Below are 16,568 nucleotides of genomic sequence, written 5' to 3' on the forward strand. Positions count from 1 at the left end.
TGAGGAGAAAATAAGTCAAAATGACTGAAACTGTTCAGAAACATTGCTCCTAAATGCAGTACAAGATATAACCACTGAGTAGTCCCTTCCTACCCCTGTGTACATCTGTTTCCAAAAGGGTAAGGTGAACTATTAATTAGAATTATGCAAGCATGGGCTTCCCTGGTGGCGCAGTGGTTAAGAATCCGCCTTACAATGCAGGGAAGACGGGTTCGAGCCCTGGTCCAGGAAGATCCCACATGCCGCGGAGCAGCTAAGCCCGTGCGCCACAACTACTGAGCCTAAGCTCTAGAGCCCGCTGAGGCACAACTACTGAGCCCACGTGCCACAACTACTGAAGCCCGCGCGCCTAGAGCCCATGCTCCGCAACAAGAGAAGCCACTGCAATGAGAAGCCTGCGCACCGCAACAAAGAGTAGCTCTCGCTCGCCGCAACTAGAGAAAGCCCGCGCACAGCAACGAAGACCCAACGCAACCAAAAATAAATTAATTTATTTATTTTTTAAAAAAAAAGAAAGAAATATGCAAGTATGTATCATTAATGCAACAGAATTCTGATACTTCTAACAAAGTTAATCTAAGAGGATAAAATTAGGAAATATGTCTTCAATCTAAATATCTTTAAACAGCTAAGTAAAGTCACATCAATGGTGAAAACAGTGAAGACCTCCTTTGTTTAAAAATGCCTTTTGAATAATAATGTTGAAAAATGAATTATTAGTAAAACAAAAGGAGAGCTCAAAAGTAGCTTTTCAACTATATATCTAATAAAAAAGGCCACATGGTGGCACTATACCACCATCTTTCAAAACAGCACAAGCCCTTTTTAAAATTACATAAATGAACAAATATAAGAATTTTGAAAGGCATTCTGGATTTATGACTTTATGGATTATAAAACAGTGTGCAGTTGGATGTAGTTCAGAAACTGGTCTAATCTGAATGGAAAAGATGACCTCATCACACAGTTTCATAAATTATGCTCAAAATCGACAGACAAGAGAAACAGCCAAAGAAAATAATGTTTATTAGTATTTGATAGGTTGTGTAGTGCAGTAAGTAAATGATGTTTATGTAGTTTTGGGGACAGCTATTAAATGGCAAAAAGGAAGATCACAGTGTATGGAATATATAATCCTACAAAAAAGGGAAATCACCTACAACATTGTTATAGTACTTTAAAAAAAAAAAATCTATCCATGATATGAGAGTCAGTGTTGTAGTCCAGAGACAGCTGAAACAAGTTCACATTAAACTACAAAAAAAAAAAAAAAAATCGATGAAAAATCATTGACACATCTGCTCACAACCTGTGTAGATTAAGTCACCTTGAAAAACAAATAACATTTTTGAGGTAATCACATTCTTTCCTCTCCAAAGACAACAACAAAAATCTGTGGACAAACTTAACAGCTCATGGCTCTCTTGCAGCTTAAGACTTGCCCAGTTTGGTTTTCCATTAGAGTAAATAATATTCCATGTTCGATGGGATTTTAAGTGAGATGAAACTAGAAGTACGCCATTTTCTTTTTTTTCTCCATTCCTTTTCAAATTGGCGTTCTTCAAACTCTCAATCTGTAGGGTGCTCGGTTTTTGTAGAAGACGGTGTACACAGAAGTTTTAAGATAAGAAAGGGGTCAGCTAAGAACTTCACCTCAGTATAAATGCTTTTTAAGGCCACGTTATATATGGTTGAGTTTTCACAAATTATTTCACAAATAACTTTCTATTACAGAATGGATTAAGGATGAATTTATTTTTATAAAACAATTTTACTTTGAAAAGACCCACCCCACATAAAGATAGTTCCAAAATACTGTACATTAGATTGAGAGACCATGTCTATTTTATAGAATGTGACAGCCTGGGACCTAGTATGGGGCCTAACAAGAAGCATTTGTGGAATTCAAATACCTTTACCAAAAATTTTAGATGTTTTATAAATGGTTATAATGGGCCAATGAGCATTTTTAGGGGTAAAATCACCTCACATTTTCTACAAGTTATTTAAGGAGAAACAAAGAAAACAGCTCTAGATGTACTTAGTACTTCCTGGTGTGAACCAGAGATTACAAGCCAGAAGCTACAAGCTGTACTCAACTCACAGATGCATTTGATTTGGGACCCCAAGTTGTTTTTCTTTGTTTTTTTTGTTTTGTTTTGTTTTGTGGTACGCGGGCCTCTCACTGTTGTGGCCTCTCCCGTTGCGGAGCACAGGCTCCGGACGCGCAGGCTCAGCGGCCATGGCTCACGGGCCCAGCCGCTGCGCGGCATGCGGGATCCTCCCGGCCCGGGGCACAAACCCGCGTCCCCTGCATCGGCAGGCGGACTCCCAACCACTGTGCCACCAGGGAAGCCCACCCCAAGTTGTCTTTAAATCACTCTAATGACTTGCCAATATTTAAAAAAGCGAGTGTTTTCACAAAACTCCAGATTTCCAGCTTCTCTTGAAAAATAGGAACTTGGCCTCACTGGGCCAACGGTGCAGCCCCCTTGGGTGGGCAGCAAGCAGCTCTGGGACCGGTCAGTCAGTCCCTATCAAGGCGCCAGTCACCGGGCGACAGGTATAATCGGGCTGGTGCTCTTGTTCTCTTTCAGTAAAGTGAAAAGTGGTATGTCTTTATCAAAAGATAAACTGTGAGGAGGGAATCTTTTACAACAAGGCAAAAAAAGAATCTATTTCTTCGTGGAAATGAAAAAAAAATGAGAGTTGAATATGCAAAGTATGTTAGATCAAAAGAATATAACCTAAGACGTCACTATGAAACAAGCGTGGCCAGCTTTTCTCATTCATGTTTACCTGCTTGGCCCTTGGACATCTGCTTTCATACAGTTGTTCATTATTAAAGTTCAATAGTCTTCATATATTCATTATTTTGTACATACCTCTTAACGATCATGTAAATTCTACCTATTTCTTTAAGATTCAAATCAATTGTTACTTCTTCCATGAAACGTTTTCTGATCCCCTGAATTAGGGGAAAAAAATCTCCATATTTTCAAAGTTTGCCACATTCTATCGTGTGTACATATTTTTACACACACACGTAATCTTTCCTTCCAATCTGTAAACTCTTCAGGGAGAGATCCATTGTCCATTTGTTCATTTATTCACCAAATATTTATTCTCGCCCTCTGACAGCCCTGGAGATGTAAGGAGTTTCTACTCTGGGAAGATGGTATTTTAAGGCTGCCACAGGGACAGGAACAGAGCTCTGTCCCAGTGGACATGATGCCTAAAGTGAGATGGAAAGAGTCTTGAAGAATAATGAGACTCAGGCAGGAGGAAGGAAGAGTTCCAAGCAGCAAAATAAAGCACGGGAAAAGGTCCACAGGCAAGAGCGTGGAAATGAAAGTAATTTGACATTGTTGGTCAGCCTGGCAGCAGGGTGACAAAAGATGAGGCTAGAGACACGGAAGCAGAGGCCAAATCATAAAGGGCCTTGTACACCCATGTTAAAGAGTTAGCCTTATCCCAAGAGTACTTGGGAGCCAGTGAAGGGTATTAGGCAAAAGAGTGACATGGTCAAATCTGGTTTTTGACAGATAACCCTGGTTGAAGTGTGTAGAAAAACTGGGAGTGGGAATGTGGCTGAGAATGGAGGAAGAGAGACCAGTTGGGGGCAGTGATTCTTCAGTGAAATACACGGTGGTTGAAACCACTGGGTTCATGGCACCAGACTAGTGAACTGCGTGGTTTTAAGAAATATTTAGGAAAAATGTAAGGAAATTTGGCAACTGATCAATGATTCTTGAAGCCCTCTTTTCTTATTCCTCACACTAGATACTATTCACTGAATATATATATGTTCTTGGAATTAAAAAAAAAAAAAGCTGCCCCCTTTCAAAGATTTCCATCACAGCAACAAAGTAAGAAGCCCACGTTCAAATAGGAAACCCACATTATCTAAGTTATAAAATCATCTGATACCATTATAAGAAAAAGTCACTGGGGTTGCTTTCATACAGTAGTTTTTCCCCCTTTTATTGAGATATAATTGATATGTAACATTGTGTAAGTTTAAGGTATACAATGTGATGATTTTGTTTTTTTCTTTTTTGGCCATGCCGCTCGGCTTGGGCTTGCGGGATCTTAGTTCCCCTGACCAGGGATCGAACCCGGACCCCCTGCAGTGGAAGTGTGGTGTCCTAACCACTGGACCACCAGGGAAGTCCCTACAATGTGATGATCTGATACAGGTATATACTGTACCTTGTGAAATGATGACCACAATAAAGTTAGTTAACACATCCATTACCTCACATAACTATTTTTTTTTGTAGTGAGAGCGTTTAAGATTTAGCAACTTTCAATTATATAAGAGAGTACTGTTAACTAGAGCCATAGTAATTATAGCTTACATACCTCTTCATCTGCTAATCCTTCTTCTTCCATAGCCACTTCTAATTTCTTCTGCCTTTTCAAAAAAAATTATTTAAATTTTAATATGTACCTAAGTATTCCCATTTAAGAAATGTACATTTATTTTTTCAAGTTTACACTCAGTTTGCCATGCTAAAAAAATCTTTCAAGTTGAATCAAAATAATCACTAAGAATAGTGAGCTGTGACAGGGCGAGAGAGAGTCATGGGCATATACACACTAACAAACGCAGTAAGGTAGATAGCTAGTGGGAAGCAGCCGCATGGCACAGGGATATTGGCTCGGTACTTTGTGACAGCCTGGAGGGGTGGGATGGGGAGGGTGGGAGGGAGGGAGACGCAACAGGGAAGACATATGGGAACATATGTTTATGTATGACTGATTCACTTTGTTATAAAGCAGAAACTAACACACCATTGTAAAGCAATTATACCCCAATAAAGATGTTAAAAAAAAAAAAAAAAGAATAGTGACTAATATTTATAAACATATATGCACATATAAATATTTCTTTCTCAAAATATAAATACAGTCCAGAATTAGCTGCCTCATACTAGCCAAATGAATAATTTACTTCTAAAGCTGCCTAAATGAATCGTTAGCAAAGGTGACTCATGTTCTGATACAGAAAACTCTGTTATCTAGTGTTCAAATCTCCAAAATCATTAACATTTATCAGAGTTTATACTAGATGTATAAAAAGGTAACTACAGTGACTAAAAGTAAAAAGTTTTAAGGTGGACATCCCTGTGCTCGAACCTTGGTTTTAACGCTTATTAGCTAAAGGAGCTTGTCTAAGTGCTTCACTTAAACACTAAACTTGATTTTCCTAATTAATCACAGAAAGATGTTCAGTGCAATTAAGTGTATTTTATTCTAATTCTTGGAAAATTGGAAAGTCATATACGTACATTAAAAAATAACCCATTAACTACCAGAACATTTGCTTTTCTAGGTATAGCCAAGTTCAGTTCTTCAATATTTTAAAATGCACCCTGAAAGTTACTTAAGCTACGGGTGAGGGGGTGATGGATGAAATAACCAGTAACCAGAGAGATAGCTGTGGCACACATTTTGCAACTCATTTCCAAGTGACTATTAGTATTTTATTTCCATGGCATTGCTCTTTTCCCTAAAGATAAACCTGGGAGAGCTCGTCCTAATTAGTTTTGGAGCGTCTCAGATAAAGACTAACTTTCAAGGATTTATCCAAATGGGTATGAGGGCTGAGGATTGAAACCATCATACAAATCTTTTGGCATTTGTTGTTTATGACAATATGTCCAAAGATAAGCTCTTTCCTAAACCACTGTTAAGATCCTTTTTATTTCTTATGGAAAATTCATAACAAAAATGCCTAAAGCCTGTTCATAAATCAGCACCTACAAGTATATCCTCCACTGACTTTCTCAATTCTAGTAATAAGCACCTACCCTGATGCTAATCACACTGATTTTTATCTTTTTTTACACATTATTCACCCAAGCCCAACCCTTCCAATGGACTAAGTTCCTAATGCTGGATTCTGTGCCTGCCATCAGGCACCTCCAGGCGCCACAGAGCTGCTTGTTGAATGATTTGAGTTTTCTTCTCTGCAGGAAGAATCCAAAGAGTAAGAGGACCATTAACCCAGGAGGACTATCAATATACGAACAACTTTATCCCTACTGTCCCCTTTCCTCAGTCCTTGCTAAAGCTAATATTTCAGTAAATTATCCCTCCTTCTAGGGAGACATGCAATAACTTCTATCCATTTCCATACCTAAATGAGAAGACCCAAGGACTTCTCTTGTACCTTTCTAAAAAATAGCTTTCCTGCTAAAATGACCTTATGCTTTGTTCTGATTGGTACTTTATTTGACTTATGCATTTATCCAGTTAATTAAGCCTTAAAAATTCATCACATGTTTCTTAAAGTATTAGCTTCTAGAAAATAGCTGACTATTTAATTTGACTTCCATGGCACCACCATGCTTTTTTTTTTAATAACAGTAGATACTTTTATTCCTATTTTCCTTTGTTTGGGAACAGAGAGCAAAACTGAATTATTTTAAGGTTTCAGCAATAAAAGACAATGAACCTTTAAAATTCTGATGAATAACTTGAGTGACTGTCGAAAAAATACAGGTCTTTCCTTCCTTGGTTCTCTTTTACTTTATTCAGTCTCCCTTGATGATCTGCTCACTTCCAGAGACTTCCATTGCATTTACAATTAGTATAATTTCTTACATGTTTGGATTTATTTCTAACTTATGGTGTGGTTTCTACTTGTGCCTGCCTTTTGGTATTTCAGTTTTTCTTTTTCCCTTGGCTTCTTCTGAACTTACTTTTCCCCCATCCATTTTTTTTCCTTCTATTAGTTTGAAAGTTACAAACTCTATTTTTATTCTTTTAGTGGCTACCCTAGAAATTACATGTACACTTAATTTGTCAAAGCCTTAAATTAACCAATCTTTACCCCTTTCTGTGTTGTATCCCTATCCTTAGAGACACACTGATCTCTAAGAACAATTTAATTCCACTTACCTCCCTCCTGACTGACAGTCTACTGCAGGAAAATATATATTTTTTAATACATGTGACATTATCATTATTGTTGATTTTTCTTACACATTAGCCACATATTTACATTTAGATCTTCTGAATGCGATCACTTTCCTTCTGCCTAAGTTGAATCTTTTGGAATTTCTGCTGATGGCAATCTCTTAGTTCTCTTTCCTCTCTTCCTTTAGGAAATTTGATCAAAGATACGTTTGCTCTCCTCACTATTCTGCACGTTTCTTAGCTCTCTTTTATATTTCCTTACTCTAAGTTGACTTCCGAATAGTTACTTAAGTTTCATTTTCTAGTTCTAATTCTCTCCCCAGCCACGTCTAATCTGTAGTTGGACCTGCCCAAAATTATGTGCAAAACCAGATTCTTCCCCTCGAGTTCTGTTTCACTAAGTTGTACCACTCTCTGGTTGCCCAGGTGTGAAATTTCAGAGCCAGCGTGGACTACTTTCTCTCACATTCCATATTTGGGTAGTTGCCGTGTTTTTTCTGTCTTTCTCACTCAGTTCTTCCCTGTTGTTGTCATAATCCTAAAGCAAGCCTCCCTTCCACTGGCCTGGACTACAGTGCTAGCCTTTCCTGTTTCTGATCCCTCCTCCCACAGTCCACTCTGTACATCACAACTAAAGTAATCTTCCAGAGAAACACCTGTGATCATTTAAATCTGTTCAAAAGTTTTCCAGGCTCTTTACTACCAGGAAAATAGCTCCATTACAAAGCATCCAAGGCTCTCAGGAAACGGTATAAAAATCTAGCTTGAGTTAAACTGGACAGTGCCTGACCTGGCAGTAAAGGTGCTTTCTTCTGTCTCTGATATCCTTCCTCCTGCTCCTTAACCTCTTTCTTCTCCCTTTTATGTATATATAAATAGTACTCTTCCTTAGGAGCTCTGTTTAAATGCCACGACCATTTATGAAGCCTTCCCAGTTGCCTTAGTCAAAACCAATCTCCCCCTTCTTTGCCCTTCTCAAAGGGCATACTTTTCACCCTTTCATGTAATATTCATGTGCATTATCTCCCTTACTATAAGTTTCCTGAAGGCAAAATAACGTCATTCATTCTTTTTATAATTCTCCCATTTCCACTGATATACACACAACACTACAAAAGTTTCTGGATTAAAGGCAGTCATTAAGTAGCCCTCTAAAAGAGAGTATATAAAAAAAGAAAGTATAAAGATATACCATAATTTCATGGTTAGAAACGTTTTGTTTAAAACATCAATTGACATGTGATATAAGTATATGGGTGCCCAGGACAGGACACTATTCTGTGAAAATAAAACAAGGAACCAGGTATACTGTCAGCATACAGGGACCCACAATATTTATATTATTCATGGACAACATGCTTACACCCCACTTGCGGTATAACAGCTTATTTAACTACACGGAAAATTTTGACCAGCCTTTACTATACCTGGTTTCTCTCTCTTCATGCTGTAAAATGAGGTTGCTGTAAAAATTCTCCAGCGTGAGCTTGGCCACAGTCACTCTTTCCCGGGTATGGTTGCTCATAGGAAAGGTGGTTGTGGTCCCTGCCGTCATTGCCATAGTAACAGAAACTAGAACAACACAGAGACACAAATTACTCAATAGAAAGAAAACTTTCTATCCCTTTTAACAAACTCTAGAAATGGTTTCATTTCTACTAGTCAACAACATTTTACCCTAACAGTTAAGACGTTCAAATGAAACTCAAATCCCTGTAGGAACCAGGCAGGAAACAAAAATGTATGAATCAAGCCAGGTGACAACATGGAAGTTTTATGGCTTTTCCTGAACAATGTTTGTCTACTTAAAGCCAACTTTTAAAAACCACTGAGCCAGCCAAACAAAGTGCTGGTTTAAAGAAGATAATGTGGGGACTTCCCTGGTGGTCCAGTGGTTAAGACTCCGCACTTCCACTGTAGGGGGCACGGGTTCGATCCCTGGTCGGGAACTAAGATCCCACATGCCACATGGTGTGGCCAAAAAAAGAAAAAAAAAAAGATAATGTGGACAATTAGACAAGATAAGGAATGTAAGACTGAACTCTGGTGGCTGCTATAGGTGGGCACTGACCCTAAGAGACTTGCCTACCATAGTCCACATCTAGACCCCAAAAAAAAGCCCACAAAAAACAAACAAACAAAAAACCTAGAATGGTTCCATACATTAAAGATGTTTTTGCTTATCTGGACGGGAATCATAACAGACTATCTTAGAGGAGATCCAGATTGCCAGGGCGACCATCCAACGTTGCATTCTTAGCCGAAGAGTATTCTTCCAAATCTGCCACCTATTTCCGAACACCTACCTCTCCTTAACTACATAAAGACACAGAGCCCTGGATATCGACCTCAACTGGGGTAGTGGAATGAACCAAAGACCTTTCTTGTTCTTCATGTGAAACAAGTCAAATACAGGTTGAAAGTAAACAGTTTAACTATGGCAGACTCCCAGTTCCACTGTTGTCTTAGTGGGTTTATACCTCCATTTACTGCTTCAGCCTCATTATGTCGATTACTTTAACATCATAAACTTGTTCCTCTGCTGACTACTATAAATCTTTTCTTTTTTTTTGCGGTACGCGGGCCTCTCACTGCTGTGGCCTCTCCCGTTGCGGAGCACAGGCTCCAGACGCACGGGCTCAGCGGCCATGGCTCACGGGCCCAGCCGCGGCATGTGGGATCTTCCCGGATCAGGGCACAAACCCGTGTCCCCTGCATCGGCAGGCGGACTCCCAACCACTGTGCCACCAGGGAAGCCCCTATAAATCTTTTTATAACAAGAAGCTGATGACATTACTTGTTTAAATTGTTCATGGCACGTACAGCAAGTCAAATTAGCTTAGCAAGATAAACAAAGACAACCCACAAACGCAGAGTGCTGGTATCTAACAGAAACTTGATGAGAGTTTATTCATTAATTTTCCCCTTTTCTTGCCTGAGGATTTAAGGCAGTGGCACTCCTAGGCATGACTGCATTTCTTCCTCACAGAAGCCTGGTAAAGAAAGGAAGTGAAGCTTGGCCAAGTCACACAGCTGGTGAGCTGCAGAGTCCAACCCCACCCAAGTGCTATCTCCAACTTGCCTTTCTGGCCTTATCTGCTGCCCTTCCTCACCACTCACTCTTCTCCCAACATACTTGGCCCTTTCGTGCCTCCAAGCCCTGACAGGACCTATTCCTGAACCAGTTACGTCCTACACTCTATTTGCAGGCATCCTGCTGATCCTGTACAGCCCAGTTTGTCTGAAGCCTAACTGCGGTGACTTCTCTAAGGTTCCCTGCCAGAAGAGACATCGATGGACCAGAAGGGGCCAAACGGCATTCTTTCGAGCGTGCTCTCTACCATTTGTAACAAATACTCCCAGGACCGGTGCTGAGCACTTCACCTGCCTGTCCCCCTAAACTAGGAATACCTCTGGGAAAGAACTTTTTCTGAATCATTTTTGAGCGTTCACCTTGATAGCACCGTATTGGACACACAGTGGGCATTAATGAGTGAAGGAGTCCACCTATCAAATGGCAGGGGGAGGGGGCGGTGTGGGAGGAGCGTTGAAAAAATAAGCAAAAACTGCCTATGAAGGTTGGCAACTGTGGAAAACGAAACTTACTGAACCTTGGAGTCAGATATTTAGAGATCTAATCCAGGTCCTGCTGCTAACTGATCACATGGTCTTATTCAAATCACCAGAACGCTCTGAATTCAAGTCACTTTCCGGCCCAGACAGGAATTACGGCACTTGCTCTGCCTCGTTCACAGGCCTACTCTAAGGCCATCTGAGATAATATAACATAGAAATTATACAAATGTAAGACATTATTTTAGGCATCTAGTTTAATTTTTTTAATGTGCTTTAATGATAGTGAGCATTATTTTTTAAACAGTAATAAAAATAAGCTCAAGAATTACTCTGGCCAAGTGATTTTCAAGCACTAAGCTTGGAATGCTACCTAAGGCAATGCTGCCATACCATCTCTGGAAATCTCACCTGGGTTCGTGTTTTATGTTTCAGGATCACATGCAGAAAAGTCAAAGAAAGGAAAAGAGGGAGTGGGATTGTATATAGCAAACATCCCAAATCGTGTTTGCTAATTGGGATTTGGGGATTTGGTGAGGAGAGGGGAGCTGGGAGGATGGACTAGAGGTGGAGGAATTCAAATAAATTTAGGAAATCCAGATTATACAAAGTTTCTTACTGCGAGACTTCCTGGCATCATTAATATGTTAATATGTATCCTGAATCCTCAAAAAGGGTTGGGTATACATTTGCAGTAGTATTCTAGGGAGCCTCTTAGGCATATAAAATTTAAATTTATAGACAGTTATCTTTAAACACTGGTTAAAAAGTGCCTGCTACTCTTTTTCAATATCTGGGGGAGGGAGACTTAGAAACTCCAACAAAGAGTAATTAATACCTAGAAATTTTAGGGCTTCCCTGGTGGCGCAGTGGTTGAGAATCTGCCTGCCAATGCAGGGGACACGGGTTCGAGCCCTGGTCTGGGACGATCCCACATGCCGCAGAGCAGCTAGGCCCGTGAGCCACAACTACTGAGCCTGCGCGTCTGGAGCCTATGCTCCGCAACAAGAGAGGCCGCGATAGGGAGAGGCCCGCACACCGCGATGAAGAGTGGCCCCTGCTTGCCACAACTAGAGAAAGCCCTCGCACAGAAACGAAGACCCAACGCAGCCAAAAATAAATAAATAAATAATAAAAATAAAGGAATTCCCTTAAAAAACAAAACAAACAAAAAAATACCTAGAAATTTTAGAGTGCTTTCTGATTTGTCCAGAGTATCTGTAGCTGATAGAGAATTTTCAGATTGGTTTGCCAATTTGCAGGAGGAAAAAAGGTCAAGACCCAACTATAGTGGTCTATAGTTTCCTTTCAAAAAGTGAATGATGCAAAGACTAACAAACAAAATCATGCCCCTTGAAAAAAAGCACAGAGAAATAACACATCAGTAATATTTGTAGAAGTTGGAAAGAAAGATGTATGATGAACTCAGGGTGTGGCCTTGGAAGGCAGCTGACACGCTGCTCTGCTCTGTCTGGCAAGAAGCAAGGTCTGGCCTTCAGCTGCCAGCGTCCCAGGACAAGGGAATTCTGGAAGCTCCTTTATCCTCACCAAGTTCACAAGAGACTGATACACAAGACATAATGGCAATTTGCTGATTCACACAATAAGAAACTGAGGAACACGAAACAGATACTTGTATCTCTGGGCAAATGTGCTCCGTCCTTGCAGACTAGCTGAATGTACAGACTGAAGAAGACTGCTTGGTAAGCATGGCATCAAAACAGAGAACTGTTATGCAATTTAACTGTTTAATGGCATAAGGATAAGGTGGAATCTTAAAAAAAAAAAGATCGATTGCTATCCTGCCCAGGACACCTCTGCCCACTTCAAAGTGGCTAGAGGAGATGGCCAATATTAAGCCCTGCTACTAACTGGGCTTTCCCAGATGATGCAAAATTGGGGGGGCTAGCAGTGGGCAGAAATATTACTGAGAAAAACTTTGGGGGAAATTTTTGTGAAACATAAGAAAGTTAGGGAATTGAAAACAATTCCAAACTACAGAAATTGTTTGCATTAACAGTACAGAAATAAATATGAAATTGTTTTAGATAAAGATTTTTGAACCTGAGGTCTTTATAAAAGAGGGGTAAAGAGAAGATCAGGTTTCTCCATTATAAAGACGTAATGAGTTTATAACTCCAAGGTTCAGAAGTGGATATCGAGTAATGAAAAACAACTTCCAAACACTGTATAATTTAACCATCATCACTATGGTCTTTCCATTCTAGTTATACATACATGCAAGTGTGCAAGCCCTGTTTAAAAACCAAATCAGAGCAAAACCTATGTCTATTCATCTTTGTAACGAAAGTATTACAGCACCCGGCAAAGTGCTGAGCACACAGTCGGCATTCTGTAAACGACGGTGAGCAACTGAACTCAAGTTTAATGGATTTTAAATTATATATGTCCCATATATAATAATTTCCTTTGGATTAAAAACTACAGAATTACTTACTGTTATGTTAAGCTTCAGAGAGACAAATCCTACTTGAGAGATACAACTACAGTAAAAGCCAAAAATCCCACCCTTGGTCTTGACTGAATAACATCTTTTAGAGATTAGCTTAAAAAAACAAGAAAAAATTATTACTCTCCAACCAGACACAAGTAGGCTTTATAAAATTCAAATTAAACATAACTAAGAACGGAAGTGACCAAATTATTAAAAAGAATGATCTGGATGACTGGCACTTATTATACTGCAGATTTATTCCTCTAACGGATTTCACACTGTTCTTTGTCTTTTACTAAAGCCCTTTCTTTAGCCAGAAAAAGAACAGGATACAATTTGCAAGTCTAGAATTCCTGGACTGATAAAAACAACACTAGGTGCCCTTGGATTTCCTGTTCATGTGTTTTCTCCAGACTCCCCTGTTCATTAATGGAGACTCTACCAATCGTTGAGTCCAGCATTCTTTCGTGTTTATCAAGCCTGGGGAAAGGAGATAACAAATCTGGCGCTCAGGCCATCTATAAATACACGTAGTGTCTCCAGCATTTGCCATCACACTTCTAAAATAGGAAAACAGAGCTGCTTTACCTGACTGGTAAAACAATATTTAACCGATGATTTCACCTTAGCTTCCTCATACTATATTTCAGCGAATCATTAATGCCTTGGAGTATAAAAATGTTCCTAGATTCATCATTAGTTGCCACCACAGTGTCCTAGGCTGCAACAGGTCCTCAGGTTGGACACTGTGTCCGCTGGGTCCCTAATGATAACAGAGCAACCACAGCTTCTTTCCTCTATGAGGTACGATCCGAAGAGCAAGAAATTCACAGTCAGGTGAGAGTTCAAGTCCCAGCACTAACTTTTACTAGTTGTATTATTTCCAACCAACATTTACTGCAGATATACACTACCTTCCAGCACTGCACAAAGTACTAAGAATGATAAAATACAGTCCCTGCCCTTAGGGAGTTCACAATCCTATGCGGACACAAGGGAAACTCAAGGAAAAGTGTAGTCAGAGGTTTAAGAGAGGAGGAGATGCCTGAATTGAATCTTGGTGGTGGGTTGGGAAGGATAAGAGTTCACAAGTCAGACGGCCAGGGCAGAAGAGGAAGAGGTGAAAGGGCATGAAATCAACTGACACACTTGAGTGTAGAGAAGGGCTTGAGTATACATTTGGTGAAACAGCCAAAGATGAAGGTGGAAAGTCAGTTAGGAATCATGATAAAATACCTTTTATGCCATGTTAAAAGATTATCCTGAGTATAAATGGGAGTCATTTAAGGCTTTTAATTAAGTGAAGAACTAATAGCCAATAAAGAACATTAATTGAGTGCGTACCCCAGTGCAAGAACTTTCCTAAAAATGTTACATGTTTTAATACTTTTAATCCGCCTAACCACCCCTAAAATTCTATCTGATTGGCACTTCAGATAGATTATGCTAGCAAAGGGAAGATGGCAAGAAGCCTGGGAGTAGACTAGACTAGAGGAGTGTAAATCAGGTTAGGGGACTCAGTAATAAACACTCAGGGGTTACAAACTGGTGGCCTGCAGCCATGTTTTGTGTGACTTGCACTATGATTCAGACATTAGAAGATTTCACGTAAAAATCCAGATTTCTGGTTCCTCTCCAAAAATCAAGTCTGTCAAATTTGAACCCATATTCCTGCCTGCAAATAGGCAGCAAGGACAGAAGAAGCAGGCCCCTTGCAAGCCCGTATCCCGCCAGAGTCCGCCAACTTTCTTCCCTCAGGCCCAGCCTCCTTCACTCCTTGCATTACCTGCCTGCTTCCGTTAGCATTTGAGATTCCAATCCTGGTTTAGTGCAGAATAATAAGGGCCCAGTTTCACATAGTAGCAGGAGAGATTACAAGAAGGGCTGAGATACTCAACTGAAAACACTGAAATCTATAATTCAATTTCAGATTTGGATGACTGGGTAAATGTTGATATCATTAGTAAGAATAGGAAGTATAAGAAGAGCTAACGGTGGGGAAAGAAAATAAGTTCAAGGTTGATCCTGAGTTATTTCACCAGACACAGGATCCATGTCTCTAAAATGGATATAAACCATGCCAGCCTTACAGAGTGGATGCGATGCTCCAATGATGGCAGAGCACAGCGATGAAGGCCCAGAGCGCTAGGTCTGAATCTTGGCTCAGACACTCACTGGCCGTGTGAGTTTAGGCAAATTACTTAAACTTTCTGTGCTTCAGTTTCCTGTTGACTAAAATAAAGATAATGATGGCCAACTTGTGTACATGCTTATTATGTTAATGCAAGACTTACAAGAATTATGGAAGTTAATATTTATAAAGGACTTAGAACAGTGCCTAGCACAGAGCAACGTCATGTGTTTGATAAATCAATATATAAATGAGAAAATATTTTAAACACATCTGGCTCATGTTAAATGCACAGAAATGATGAATTTTCTTCCCTTCCTTACCCAATCCTCCTGCTCATTCTTCCTTCCTAGAGCTGCTATCCTAGTAAGTTAGTTTGTAAATTTATTCTCTAGTGGATATTCTCTATCTCTTCTAGTCTTCAAACCTACTTGATTTGAAAATTTAGAGTGCTTTTAATGGAGAAAGAAATGTATCAAAAAGTACTTATCAGTTTTCTAAATAGAAAGATGTGAAGTACAAAAAAACAAAAAACAACAACAAAAGCTTTCGGTAGAAGTCTTACTAGAAGTTAGTGGTGATTTGGGGCTATGACTAGGACAGGAGAAGGTGTTCCAGAGAAAAACTAATCACTCCTCTTACAAGATGGAGTAATTCTCCTGAGACAACAGACATCCACTCTACTTATAATCTGTTTACTGTGTTTAGTGCCAAGAGCTTTTGTTTTTCATTAGTTAATGTGGCTCTCTCCACTTGGTGTGTGTCCTGTTCACCAGTCCAGAGGAGCGAATTCATACGGACGGTTGTCCTTGCTTTCTATGTGTCATAAGCCTGGTGGTGATGGCACAGTGGTGCTGAAATCAACATTATCATTTTTATTTTCAAACCTGTTTTACAAAGAGGCATTTTTCCCTGCTGACCAAAATATAGTTCAAAGGTTGAGCTCCCAAAAGCTTATTTAGCTATAGTAATACTGTTAATAGCAGACTATTTAAGTATGTTCATCCGAATAATTACTAAAAATCCCTCTGCACATTGTTTTTTTTAACTTGAGAAGGGAAAGTGTTTATGAAGTAAATGTATACAATTAAGCTAAATTAAACTGAATTAAATTTGCCAAACAAAGTGGCAGTAATTTTATCTAAAAACTGGCCTGTTTACAGATCTTAATGTTTAGGTAAGGTAGAACCCCATTTTTCTCAAAAATATTCAGAAAGAAGCCATCTATTCTTAAATGTATTTACAAAATTAAATTTTCTATTGTTATAGCTGTCTAGTAATGCATTAGATCTTGCCTGCAAAAGATGCTCAGTTCAATCTACCAAGTCATAGTGAACTTAAAAAAATAAACTGGGGCTTCCCTGGTGGCGCAGTGGTTGAGAATCCGCCTGCCAATGCAGGGGACATGGGTTCGAGCCCTGGTCCAAGAAGATCCACATGCCACGGAGCAACTAAGCCCGTGCACCACAACTACTGAGCCTG

At 39.6% G+C, this 16,568-nt stretch overlaps 1 protein-coding gene across 4 annotated transcripts in view; it reads right to left on the reverse strand.

Moving 5' to 3' along the window:
* STK38L (serine/threonine kinase 38 like) overlaps window positions 1–16,568 on the reverse strand; it is a 174,571-nt gene that overhangs the window by 20,353 nt on the left and 137,650 nt on the right. For 3 of the 4 annotated variants that reach the window (XR_011377797.1, XM_060305823.2, XM_030830510.3), the window contains 2 exons: window positions 8,355–8,499; window positions 4,366–4,417 (listed from right to left, as the gene is read on the reverse strand). Coding sequence is in view for 3 of the 4 variants with exons in the window: in XM_060305823.2 (XP_060161806.1) it covers window positions 4,366–4,417; window positions 8,355–8,488 (186 nt within the window). In the remaining variant the exon portion in view is untranslated. Of the gene's footprint in view, window positions 1–4,365; window positions 4,418–8,354; window positions 8,500–16,568 lie in introns of those variants that run through there. The other variant, XM_060305824.2, reaches the window with a different exon arrangement.

Source organism: Globicephala melas, chromosome 10 (assembly GCF_963455315.2).
Source record: "Globicephala melas chromosome 10, mGloMel1.2, whole genome shotgun sequence".
Classification (NCBI taxonomy): Eukaryota; Metazoa; Chordata; class Mammalia; order Artiodactyla; family Delphinidae; genus Globicephala; species Globicephala melas.